Raw genomic sequence first — 13,904 nt, 5'->3', positions numbered from 1 at the left:
AATACCAAATATTATATTACATGTAAGTTTCAGTTCACTAAAAAGAAAACCATGTGTCTGTTAAAAGCTTTGTCTACCTGACTGTTGTACTTCCTTCTGAGGTGCACAGGGGGAGGGGCTTATGCTTCCTGCAATGGGTGCTTTTGTTTACCAGTTCTTTTTGAAAAAGCCGGTTCTATATGAGGCTTCTGCTACATTGGAAAACAAATATTATCAGACAGTCTACAGAAATCTGTATGTATTTTAATTTATTATGATCATTTGTGTGCTTCTACAAAATAGATTACTTCTTTCAATACAGTCCATTCAGACTGCATCAGTTCTCCCCTTCTATGCTCTGCCCAATATCTCCAGTAGAAGCCTAGTTCATAAACGATACATTCATTACACACATAAACTCTTGTACTTAATGACTGCTATACGGTACTAGGTTCTGCGATAGTATGATATGACATCTTCTCCAACATGTTAATTCACTCACTCAGCTTTCTCCCCTGCCTTGTTCAAGCACATACTGCAACAGAGTGAAACGTTTGGTATTTAACTGCTTCGCAATTCACCTTTTGAGACTGACATTACCGGATACAAACACTTAAAGTGTTCTTAAATTATTTGTTAATTGTTAAACAAACTTTATCCAATCCTTTGGCCAACTACTGCAGTACTACATTTGAACCCTGAGTGCCGCTGTTCATTGTGTTTATCACAACACATCACTGTACCTTAGGCCCTCCCCAAACCTATATGTAATGCGAGACTTAAAAATTCAGTATCGTGAAGGGTTCAGGGTAAAAACAATACCAACGGAATCATAATAAGTTCTGTTTGATCATCCGTCAAAATAAGGTTCTGACCGTTCAAGCAACTCTACTTCATTGCCTTTCTCTGCAAACCTACATTTTATGCTTGTTCCATTTACTCGGTACGTCGTTGAAGCATCAAAATGAGAAGAAAAGGCTCGTTTCAAATATGGCCATTGCGCATCGTCATTACATTTATGTCGGCTCATCTGGCGACGGGACAGATCCGCTACTCTATTCCCGAGGAAATGACCGTAGGATCTTTTGTTGGAGACATTGGCACGGACCTTGGGCTGGACCCGAAAAGACTGGTTTCAGGGAAAGCACGAGTTTTTACCGCTGGCGACAGTGAGTATGTTGGACTGGATAAAGAGAAAGGGCATTTGATCGTGAAACAAAGGATAGACCGTGAGCAATTATGCGGGGAAGTGTCCATTTGTAGTACCAGCTTTAATGTGATATTAGAAAATCCGATGGAGCTTCATCGTGTAATTGTGGAAATACTCGATATCAACGACAACAGCCCCGTATTTCCAAGGGGTGAAATGCAGGTGGAAATTAGTGAGGGATCCCCTCCGGGAGCGCGCTTTTCTTTAGAGGGTGCAATAGATCCAGATGTTGGTATAAATACCTTACAGAAATATACATTGCATCCAACCGATCATTTTAATCTAAACCTTCAAAGTGGGACTGATGGCAGTAAAAACGTAGAGATGGTTCTTCAAACCGCTCTCGACCGAGAAAAGAAAACGAACCATTACTTAACGCTTACTGCTGTCGACGGTGGAAAACCTCAAAGATCAGGAACTATAAAAATCCACATTTTGGTTCTCGATGTTAACGATAATCTACCTGTTTTCAGCCAGTCGACATACAAGACATCTGTCATTGAAAATGCGGCGAAAGGGACTCTTGTCACAACAGTGAGCGCAACGGACGCGGATGAGTCAAGTCATAATATTCAATATTATTTTGAACATCCAAGTGCGACCGTAAAAGCTTTATTTGCTATCAGTTCTGAATCAGGTGAGGTTCGGGTCACAGGGGACATAGATTACGAGAAATACAAGCAATTTAAGATTAAAGTAACAGCTAAAGATCACGGAGGCTTGACTGATTCAAGTGTAATTTTGATTGATGTTATTGATGTAAATGATAACACGCCCAAAATAAATATTATGTCGTTTTCTGGTGCTCTTCCTGAGGACGCAGGTCTCGGCACAGTTGTCGCCATGATCAATGTCCAAGATCTTGACTCTGGCGACAATGGTAGGGTCACGTGCTCTATAGATCGTCACCTTCCATTTAAAATAGAATCGTCGCTAACGAATGAATACAATCTGGTGACGGATTCAACACTGGACAGAGAACACACACAGGAATACAACATAACCATAACTGCAGCTGATGGAGGCAGCCCCTCCCTTTCAACTAAAGAGACACTAACCTTAAAAATATCAGATGTTAATGACCATGCACCTCAGTTTGAGCAGCAAACTTATAATGTATATGTTCTTGAAAACAATTCTCCATCTGTCTCTATCATTTCTGTTAAAGCAGAGGATGCTGACTGGGGACCAAATGCCAGAGTATCTTATTTCATAGCTGATGGTCATTTAAATGGACACCCTGTAACATCATATGTGTCAATAAATTCAGACAGTGGGGTCATTTATGCTGTGAAATCATTTGATTTTGAACAATTAAAATCATTCAAAATACAAGTGAAAGCTCAAGACGGGGGCTCACCCCCTCTAAGCAGCAATACAACACTGAATATTTTCATCCAAGACCAGAATGACAATGCACCTCAGATTCTATACCCTGTGCAGACAAGCAGCTCAGTGGTAGCTGAAATGGTGCCTCGTTCAGCAGATGTTGGCTACCTTGTCAGTAAAGTTGTGGCTGTTGATGTGGACTCTGGACAGAATGCCTGGCTCTCCTATAAACTACAGAAAGCCACAGACAGGGCTCTGTTTGAAGTTGGAGCACAGAATGGAGAAATCAGAACAGTGCGTCAGGTCACTGATAAAGATGCTGTGAAACACAGACTCACTGTTGTGGTGGAAGATAATGGACAACCCTCTCGTTCAGCTACAGTCATTGTCAATGTTGCCGTGGCCGACAGTTTCCCAGAGGTCATCTCAGAGTTCACCAACTTTAACCATGACACAACATACAGTGACAATCTGACTTTTTATTTAATTTTGGCTCTGGCCGTGGTATCAGTACTCTTCATTTTCTCACTATTTGCCATCATTTCAGTCAAAATCTATAGATGGAGGCAGAACAGGTTATTTTATAAATCTGCACCAAATCTACCAGTGATTCCATATTACCCACCGGTCTATGCTGATGGTACTTTACAGCGCGTGTATAATTACGAGATGTGTGGAACAACTGATTCCAGGATGAGTGACATCAAGTTTGTCAGGCCTTACAGTCAGAACACACTGGTGAATATGAGCCGTGCAGGAACTGTACAGAGAGAAAAGAAAGAACAGGAGGATGCAGATCTGTCCTTCGAGGTGAGAAATTCTTTTACTGTCCTGATTTATTTGGCCTTTTCAGGTATTCACTGCAGTCACTTTGGTCCTCATTTACTTTTGAAGCTGATTAGCTTGTGTTTGGATTTTTAGAAGAAACAGAATAGGACAGATCCACACCCTGAATGAGAATTTTCTCCTCAGCTTTCTTTCTCTTTTGTTTATTTACAAGATGTTGTTACGTCTTTTGCATTGCCTGCGTTTATATGTGTAGGAAGAAAGAGGATTTTTCCACATTTCTTCTTCTCAGTTATATGACTGTTATTAAGTAGCCCTTTTCATCCCCTTGTACCATCATCTGTCGTGCACATAGCAACACGTCAGACTGACCCAGTTTCACCCCCCACAGCCACAACGACCTAATGTTCTTTGTTGCAGAGATGTTCTTGTGCATCTCTCTCATTGGCTGATTCACACATCTATACTGGATAAATATTCAGGCTTCTGGGTTTTGTTTGTTTTTTGGTTGAATTCTTGCAATAGTATCGAATTATTACTTTGCTGTATATAGAGATCATAAGTTTTGTAAAACCTGTAATTATATGAATGAGTAGAGGGAGGTAATATATCTTTCTATACAGATCATCTGTATCTCACATGTTAATGTTAAATAAGTCTCTTTGGAAAATTGCTATCATTTAGCATGCCCTTTTTTGATGATATGGTGTCATGAATATTCACTCTTGTTTAGAAGTGCAGTTGGTGATATTTAGTTTTTTTTCTTTCTTTCCTTCATCTGTTCTTTCTATACACCTGACAACTTTCAAAAATCAATACACAATTTTCTCCCATTTTCAAAACACTTACTGCAGTTTCTGAACTGTACTGTGTCTTCATACTATCAAACTCCTTCATAAGAACATCACAAAGTAGTTTCATATTTCTCCTGAAATACTGTGTGATGTCAAAGAGTGTGGGTCTCTTGTTGTGTCTAGAATCTGCGTACATTCTGGCTGTTTGGTTCTCGAAGTGACAGAGGCAGAGCTGCAAAAACTCTCTGATACTGTAAGATCAACTGTTGTTTGTAACTGATTACTATTAGATTGAAGAATTTATAGTACATGTCGTTTAAAGTCACCTGTGGTTTGTGAGTTTTGCAGTATATGAGTTTTACAGTTAAGTTCATTTTTAAACACCTGTAAGTTGCAAATTTGGATCTTGTGTCTGTGTGTGTGTTTCAGAAACAGAGAAAAACAGGGCTGTGCATCCAGGCTGAATTCGGTGGACAAGTAGTATAGTGTTGTCACACTGAATATATTGGCTGTTGTCCATGGTTCTGAAAAGACGTGATAAGCCCATTGTACTGAATCATTAGTCATGGAGTTGAGGCTGTGACTGTCATGAGAAGCTCTAGGCTTTGCAGTTGACTGAAGGTTGAGACATACACAGGATTCTATGACAGTATACTGAGGGAAATTAGCTAAATCATACTGCCACAACCTCCATGTATTAAATTCTCATGTTATGAGAAGAACCTCACACCAAATATAGGATACAGATTAGATTAGGTTGCTTAATATTGTTTAAGTCTTACGGTATTTTTCTTTATATCATTTTCTGAATACCAAATATTATATTACATGTGAGTTTCAGTTCACTGAAGAGAAAACCATGTGTCTGTTAAAAGCTTTGTCTACCTGACTGCTGTACTTTCTTCTGAGGTGCACTTACAGTAAATAAACAATTATGTATCCTTTTAAGTTCTGTACTACATATTATAGGGAATCTGAGTGTGTTTGTGGACTTGTACATTACAGTGTTTCACATATTAACACATGGGAAACATTGTATCAAACACACTTTTCTGAGTATCCCCATCCCTCTCATATGTAGTAGCTCTCTCCCTCTCCCTCTCACACATGGTATCAAATATACTATAATGCTCCAACATTCTACAAACTAATTACTGGCCTTGGCATGGACATCCAACATGATCCCATGAGCAACAGGAGTCAAGTGTTTGAGATGAATAGGTGTGTTCTGTTGCTATTTGCAAGCTGCAGGTCACAGGAGGAGGGGCTTATGCTTCCTGCAATGGGTGCTTTTGTTTACTGGTTCTATTTGAAAAAGCTATCACTATATGAGGCTTAGACAGCATTGGGAAACAAACATTATCAGACAGTCTACAGAAACCTTTATGTATATTAATTTATTATGCTCATTTATGTTGATACTTCTCTCCTTTCAATACAGTATATGCAGACAGCATCGGTTCTTTTCTTCTATGCCTTGCCTAATGTCTGCCAAGATCCAGTTGAGGCCTAGTTCATAAATGATACATTAATTACATATATACACTCATGTAGCCTACTTAGTGATTGCTACAGAATACTAGGTTATACTATAATGGGACAGGACTCCTTAGCCAGCAATCTAATTCATTCATTTACCTTGCTTACCAGCTTTGTTCAAACACATATTGCCAGAGTGAAATATCTCTTATTTAACTACTTCATAATTCACCTCTTGAGACATTACCGGATACAAACACTTAAAGTGATCTTAAATTATTTGTGAATTGTTAAACAAACTTTATCCAATCCTTTGGCCAACTACTGCAGTACTACATTTGAACCCTGAGTGCCGCTGTTCATTACGTTTATCACGACACATCATTGTACCTCAGGCCCTCCCCAAAACCAAATGTAATGCGAGACTTAAAAAATCAGTATCGCAAAGGACTCAACGTAAAAACATGAAGCCGACAGTACCAACGGAATCATGAGTTCTGTTTGATCATTCAGACATTTCTACTACATTGCCTTTCTCTGGATACCTACATCTTATGTTTGTTCCTTTTACTCGGTACGTTGTTGAAATATCGAAATGAAAAGAAAAGGCTGGTTTCAAATATGGCCATTGCGCATCTTCATGGCGATGACATTGTCGGCTCATATGGCTACAGGACAGATCCGCTACTCTATTCCTGAGGAGATGACTGTAGGATCCTTTGTTGGAAACATTGGCACGGACCTAGGGCTGGACCCGAAAAGACTGGTTTCGGGAAAAGCACGAGTTTTCACTGCCGGCGGCAGCGAATATTTTGGACTGGACAGGGAGAAAGGACATTTAATCGTGAAAGAAAGAATAGATCGTGAACAGTTATGTGGAGAACTGTCGGCGTGTAGTACCAGCTTTAATGTGATATTAGAAAATCCGATGGAGCTTCATCGCGTAATCGTAGATATACTGGACATCAACGACAACAGTCCCGCATTTCCAAGGGACGAAATAGAGCTCGAAATTGGCGAGGGAACCCCTCCTGGAGCACGATTTTCTTTAGAGAGTGCGATAGATCCAGATGTTGGCATGAATGCCTTACAGAAGTATACACTGCATCCAAAAGATCATTTTGATATAAACATTCAAAATGGACCAGACGGCAGTAAAAATGTAGAGATGGTTCTTCAAACCGCTCTCGACAGAGAGAAGAAAACGAATCATTACTTAACGCTTACTGCTGTCGACGGCGGAAAACCTCAAAGATCAGGAACTGTAAAAATTCATGTTTTAGTTCTTGATGTTAACGATAATTTCCCCGTGTTCAGCCAGTCGTCTTACAAGACATCTGTTATTGAAAATGCGGCGAAAGGTACTCTTGTCACAACAATTAGCGCGTCGGATGCGGATGAGTCAAGTCATAATATTCAGTATTATTTTGAACATCCAAGTGCTAGTGTGAAGGCTTTATTTACTATCGATTCTGAATCAGGTGAGGTTCGGGTCATCGGAGAAATAGATTATGAAAAACACAAGCAATTTAAGATTAAAGTAACTGCTAAAGATCATGGAGGCTTAACCGATTCGAGTGTAATTTTGATTGATGTTATTGATGTGAATGACAACACGCCCAAAATAACCATCATGTCCTTTTCTAGTGCTCTACCCGAGAATGCAGTTCTCGGCACAGTTGTCGCCATGATCAATGTCCAAGATCTTGACTCCGGCGACAATGGTAGGGTCACGTGCTCTGTAGATCGAGATCTTCCGTTCAAAATAGAATCGTCGTTAACTAACGATTACAATCTTGTTACTGATTCAACACTGGACAGAGAACAGACACAAGAATATAACATAACCATAACTGCAGTTGATGGAGGCAGCCCTTCTCTTTCAAGTAAAGAGATACTAACCTTAAAAATATCAGACGTGAATGACCATGCACCACAGTTCCAACAGCAAACGTATAACGCTTATGTCCTGGAGAACAATTCCCCATCTGTCTCTATCATTTCTGTTAAAGCAGAGGATGCTGACTGGGGACCAAATGCCAGAGTATCTTATTTCATAGCTGATGGAGATTTAAATGGAGATCCACTGACATCATATGTGTCTATAAATTCAGACAGTGGAGTCATTTATGCTGCAAAGTCATTTGATTTTGAACAACTAAAATCATTCAAAATACAAGTGAAAGCTCAAGATGGGGGCTCACCCCCTCTAAGCAGCAATACAACACTGAATATTTTCATCCAAGACCAGAACGACAATGCACCTCAGATTCTATACCCTGTGCAGACAAGCAGCTCAGTGGTAGCTGAAATGGTGCCTCGTTCAGCAGATGTTGGCTACCTTGTCACTAAAGTTGTGGCTGTTGATGTGGACTCTGGACAGAATGCCTGGCTCTCCTATAAACTACAGAAAGCCACAGACAGGGCTCTGTTTGAAGTTGGAGCACAGAATGGAGAAATCAGAACAGTGCGTCAGGTCACTGATAAAGATGCTGTGAAACACAGACTCACTGTTGTGGTGGAAGATAATGGACAACCCTCTCGTTCAGCTACAGTCATTGTCAATGTTGCTGTGGCTGACAGTTTCCCTGAGGTCATCTCAGAGTTCACCAACTTTAAGCATGACACAACATACAGTGACAATCTGACTTTTTATTTAATTATGGCTCTGGCTGTGGTTTCAGTACTCTTCATTTTCTCACTAATTGCCATCATTTCAGTCAAAATCTATAGGTGGAGGCAGAACAGGCTGTTTTATAAATCTGCACCAAATCTACCAGTGATTCCATATTACCCACCAGTCTACGCCGATGGTACTTTACAGCGCGTGTATAATTATGAGATGTGTGGAACAACTGATTCCAGGATGAGTGACATCAAGTTTGTCAGGCCTTACAGTCAGAACACACTGGTGAATATGAGTCGTGCAGGAACTGTACAGAGAGAAAAGAAAGAACAGGAGGAGGATGCTGATCTGTCCTTCGAGGTGAGAAATTCTTTCTCTGTCTTGACTGACTTAGCCTTCACCTGTACTCACTACAGTCACTGTGCTGAGTTTTATGTCCTCAGATGTGTTTCCAAATAATCGGATTGTGTTGTGAAATTTGAAGAACCACAACATTACTTTGTCCATTTAGGAGGAGCTCTTACATAAGTACTTCTGTGCCTGTCCCTGGACCGCCCTATGTCCTGCACATAGCAACACAGCATATTGACCCAAGTTCTCTCCCCACATGCTCTTGTGCATCTCTCTCACTGGCTGACTCATGTGTCCACAATGGAGAGATATTTTAGAATAGTTGCCTGTTTCTTATTTTAAGCTCTTGAAAAGGATATCATAATAACTTCAGAATTTCACCAAGAAAGTGTATTTTTGTCCTTAATCACTGTGGCATGTGAGAAGGTGTGGTTCTTTGATGCTCTCTAGAATCTGCATATGTGTTGGCTATTTGTTTCTCAAAGTAACAGACACGGAACCGCAAAAATTCTTGGCTAGTACAAACTCAAACTTGTTTGCAAATGATTATGATTAAAGGAGATAATGTGTAATACAAATGGTTGATGGTTTAATATTGTTTGTGAGTTTTGTTGTATGTCAGGCATTTTGGTTTGTTATAAAAATCTGTAAGGTATGTGTTCACATTTTGTAGATACACATCTTAGATCATAAATTCCATTGTTGCATCTCTGGTCTAGATCTCCTTTATCATCCCATGGCATATTAGAGGCCTTTTAACACCTTTTAAGATCTGAACTTTGACCCTAAATCTTTATGTGTGTGTGTGTGTGTGTGTGTGTGTGTGTGTGTGAGTGCATGATTGCGTGCGTGAGACAGAGAGAGAGAGGTTTCATGAACACAGACTAAAAGTAGTGGACCCGTATTGTAGTGTTTTCATACTGAGTGTGTTGGATCTTGTCCATGGTTCTGAAAACAGTTAATAGATCCATGTGCTGAATCCTCACTCAGCTGTGGCTGTAACTGTCCTGTGAGCCCTATGCATTGCAATCAACTGAAGCTTGAGACAGATTGTTTTCACAGGATCTTGTTATAGTATAATTGAGAAAAATGAGCAAAATCATACTGTCAACGCCAACATACTACGACATTTAGATTAAGCTGATAAATATGCTTGCTTATTTATTTTTTTCTCTTGAGTGAGTGTGCGAGCAACATACATAGAGCATTATCGTTTCCTTAATGCCAAATACTGCATTACAGATAATATGTTTCAGTTCACTAAAGAGAAAATGATGTGTCTGTTTAAAAGGTTTGTGTAGTTTACTGTTGTTCTTCTTTCTGAGGTGCATTAACAGTAGCGAGACAGTTATGTCTCTTTTTGAACTCGGTGCACATGTGGACTTGTATATTGCAGTTTGTGATATATGAACATGCTGGAAACATATAATCAGACATAGCTTTTCTGAGTATGTCTCTCCCTCTCATTTGTATTGTCTCTCTCTTCCTCCCTCTCATATGTAGTTTCAGATGTGCTAAAATGCTCCAGTAGTCTGTAAACCTAATCACTTCACTGGACCCTGCTTAGACTTGAATTCAACACGATCTCATTAGCAGGAAGTGTCGGGTGTTTGAGATGAAAATACATGCTGGGGAAGGTGTTAGCTCTTTGCAAGCTGCAGGGCATGAGGGGGAGGGGCTGCTGCTTACTGCAGTGGGTGCTTTTGTTTAACATTTGTTTTTGGAAAAGATGTTTGTATCATCGGCTGCACGTACATTAGAAAACCAAGTATTATCAGTCACTCCCTAAAAAGTGAATGTATCTAACTTTATTGTGAGTATGCATGCGAATGCTTTTTCAGTTTTCAGATTATTTCCTCTAATACAGTCCATGCAGATTACATCTGTTCTGCTCTATGCTCTGCCTATTATCTGCCAAGATCCAGTAAAAGCCCAGTTCATAAATGATACATTCATTACACATACAAAACTCATGTTCAGTGATTATTAAATGCTAGTTTATATTATAATGGAATAAGATATCTTCATCAACGTGCTCATTAATCCTTTCAGTTTGCGCTCATGTTTTCTTCTGACATACACTGCTATAAAATGAAATACCCCTTATTTAACTACTTCATAATTAACCTTTTAGAACGGGCATCATCATGCGCTAATCCTTAAAGGCCTATTAAAATGTTTGGAACTTGTTATACAAACTTTTGTCAAACTCTTTGATCAACAACTGCAGTACTGTAATTGAACCCTGAGTGCCGCTGTTCATTGCGTTTAGCATGGCTCTTCATCGCACCTTAGGCCCTCCCCAAACCTATATGTAATACGAGAATTTAAAATTCAGTATCGTGAAAGGCTCAGGATAAACATGAAGCCGATACTACCAACGGAATCACGAGGAATTCCGTTTAATCTTTTATTAGTTTTCTAACTGTTCAAAGAATTATAACATATTACACGTCTTACTCTGGCTGTCCAGAGCTTATGGTTATTCAGTTCACTCGAATCGTCGCTGGAGGATCAAAATGAAAAGGAAAAGCTGGTTTCAAATATGGCCATTGCGCATCGTCATGGCGTTGACATTGTCGGCTCATATGGCTACGGGACAGATCCGCTACTCTATTCCCGAGGAGATGACTGTAGGATCCTTTGTTGGAAACATTGGCACGGACCTAGGGCTGGACCCGAAAAGACTGGTTTCGGGAAAAGCACGGGTTTTCACGACAGGCGGCAGCGAATATTTTGGACTGGACAGGGAGAAAGGGCATTTAATCGTGAAAGAAAGAATAGACCGTGAGCAGCTGTGTGGAGAACTGTCGGCTTGTAGTACCAGCTTTAATGTGATATTAGAAAATCCGATGGAGCTTCATCGCGTAACTGTGGAAATACTGGACATCAACGACAACAGCCCCGTATTTCCAAGGGGTGAAATAGAAATAGAAACGAGCGAGGCAGCCCCTCCTGGAGCACGCTTTTCTTTAGAGAGTGCGATAGATCCAGATGTTGGTATAAATACCTTACAGAAATATACCTTGCATCCAACTGATCATTTTAATCTGAACATTCGAAGCAGAGCAGATGGCAGTAAAAATGTAGAGATGGTTCTTCAAACCGCTCTCGACAGAGAAAAGAAAACGAATCATTACTTAACGCTTACCGCTGTCGATGGTGGAAAACCTCAAAGATCAGGAACTGTGAAAATCCATGTTTTGGTTCTTGATGTGAACGATAATGTCCCCGTTTTCAGCCAGTCGTCTTACAAGACATCTGTTTTCGAAAATGCGGCGAAAGGGACTCTGGTCACAACAGTCAGCGCGACGGATGCGGATGAGTCAAGTCATAATATTCAGTATTATTTTGAACATCCAAGTGCTACTGTAAAAGCCTTATTTGTTATCGATTCTGAATCGGGTCAGGTTCGGGTCAACGGAGAAATAGATTATGAAAAACACAAGCAATTTAAGATTAAAGTAACTGCTAGAGATCAAGGAGGCTTGACTGATTCAAGTGAAATTTTAATTGATGTAATAGATGTAAATGATAATAAACCCAAAATAACCGTCATGTCCTTTTCTAGTGCTCTACCCGAGAACGCAGATCTTGGCACAGTTGTTGCCATGATCAATGTCGAAGATTTTGACTCTGGCGACAATGGTAGGGTCATGTGCTCTATAGATCGAGACCTTCCATTCAAAATACAGTCGTCGTCAACGAACGACTACAATCTCGTTACGGATTCAACACTGGACAGAGAACAGACACAAGAGTATAATATTACCATAATTGCGGTAGATGGAGGCAGCCCTTCCCTTTCAACTGAGGAGATAATAACCGTAAAGATATCAGACGTTAACGACCATGCACCTCAGTTTCAACAGCAGAAGTATAACGCATATGTCCTGGAGAATAATTCACCGTCTGTTTCTATCATTTCTGTTAAAGCTGAGGATGCAGACTGGGGACCAAACGCTAGAGTATCTTATTTTATTGCTGATGGAGATTTAAATGGAGAACCTCTAACATCATATGTGTCAATAAATTCAGACAGTGGAGTCATTTATGCTGTTAAATCATTTGATTTTGAACAACTAAAATCATTCAAAATACAAGTGAAAGCTCAAGACGGGGGCTCACCCCCTCTAAGCAGCAATACAACACTGAATATTTTCATCCAAGACCAGAACGACAATGCACCTCAGATTCTATACCCTGTGCAGACAAGCAGCTCAGTGGTAGCTGAAATGGTGCCTCGTTCAGCAGATGTTGGCTACCTTGTCACTAAAGTTGTGGCTGTTGATGTGGACTCTGGACAGAATGCCTGGCTCTCCTATAAACTACAGAAAGCCACAGACAGGGCTCTGTTTGAAGTTGGAGCACAGAATGGAGAAATCAGAACAGTGCGTCAGGTCACTGATAAAGATGCTGTGAAACACAGACTCACTGTTGTGGTGGAAGATAATGGACAGCCCTCTCGTTCAGCTACAGTCATTGTCAATGTTGCTGTGGCCGACAGTTTCCCTGAGGTCATTTCAGAGTTCACCAACTTTAACCATGACACAACATACAGTGACAATCTGACTTTTTATTTGATTTTGGCTCTGGCTGTGGTTTCAGTACTCTTCATCTTCTCACTAATTGCCATCATTTCAGTCAAAATTTATAGATGGAGGCAGAACAGGTTATTTTATAAATCTGCACCAAATCTACCAGTGATTCCATATTACCCACCAGTCTACGCCGATGGTACTTTACAGCGTGTGTATAATTATGAGATGTGTGGAACAACTGATTCCAGGATGAGTGACATCAAGTTTGTCAGGCCTTACAGTCAGAACACACTGGTGAATGTGAGTCGTGCAGGAACTGTACAGAGAGAAAAGAAAGAACAGGAGGAGGACGCTGATCTGTCCTTCGAGGTGAGAAATTCTTTCTCTGTCTTGACTGATTTGTCCATCACCTGCATTCACTGCAGTCACTGTGCTCAGTTTTATGTCCTTAGATGTTTCTCCAAATGATCGGCTTGTGTTGTGAAATTTGAAGAACCACAACATTACTTTGTCCATTTAAGAGGAGCTCTTACATATTTGACATTGTCTGTGTTAAGACATCTGTTATAAGAAAGAGGATTTATCCCCATATCTGTTTCTCACTTATTGGACTGTGAGTTGTTCCTTTCGAAAAGGAGAGCGTCGAGCTGCTGTGTCTGTACGTGCTGCCAAATTGAGCATGTACTATTTCAAAACATCCTTTCCTTTCCCTGTGCCATCCTCTGTCTTACGCATAGCAACACTGCACAGTGACCCAGTTGCTATCCTGCATACACAGGGGCCTAATGTTCCTTATTGGCATGTTGCAG

At 40.3% G+C, this 13,904-nt stretch overlaps 3 protein-coding genes across 3 annotated transcripts; all 3 read left to right on the top strand.

Moving 5' to 3' along the window:
- Positions 1 to 943: 943 nt before the first annotated feature.
- Positions 944 to 4,347, top strand: LOC115828922 (protocadherin gamma-A11-like). The gene is made up of 2 exons (XM_030793021.1): positions 944 to 3,328; positions 4,282 to 4,347. Exons 1-2 carry the CDS (start codon positions 944 to 946, stop codon positions 4,345 to 4,347), a joined length of 2,451 nt encoding a protein of 816 aa, XP_030648881.1.
- Positions 4,348 to 6,217: 1,870 nt separating this feature from the next.
- LOC115828921 (protocadherin gamma-A11-like) lies at positions 6,218 to 8,792 on the top strand. Its single transcript, XM_030793020.1, has 2 exons — positions 6,218 to 8,563; positions 8,715 to 8,792. The coding sequence occupies exons 1-2, from the start codon at positions 6,218 to 6,220 to the stop codon at positions 8,790 to 8,792; spliced, it is 2,424 nt and encodes an 807-aa protein (XP_030648880.1).
- Positions 8,793 to 11,142: 2,350 nt separating this feature from the next.
- On the top strand, positions 11,143 to 13,563 carry LOC115828920 (protocadherin gamma-A11-like). Its single transcript, XM_030793019.1, has one exon. It carries the CDS (start codon positions 11,143 to 11,145, stop codon positions 13,561 to 13,563), a length of 2,421 nt encoding a protein of 806 aa, XP_030648879.1.
- The last annotated feature ends 341 nt before the right edge of the window (positions 13,564 to 13,904 follow it).

This window comes from Chanos chanos, chromosome 15 (genome assembly GCF_902362185.1).
Source record: "Chanos chanos chromosome 15, fChaCha1.1, whole genome shotgun sequence".
NCBI classification, from domain to species: Eukaryota; Metazoa; Chordata; class Actinopteri; order Gonorynchiformes; family Chanidae; genus Chanos; species Chanos chanos.
Note: the sequence above shows the minus strand (reverse complement) of the source record. Positions and strands in the feature narration are given on the sequence as shown.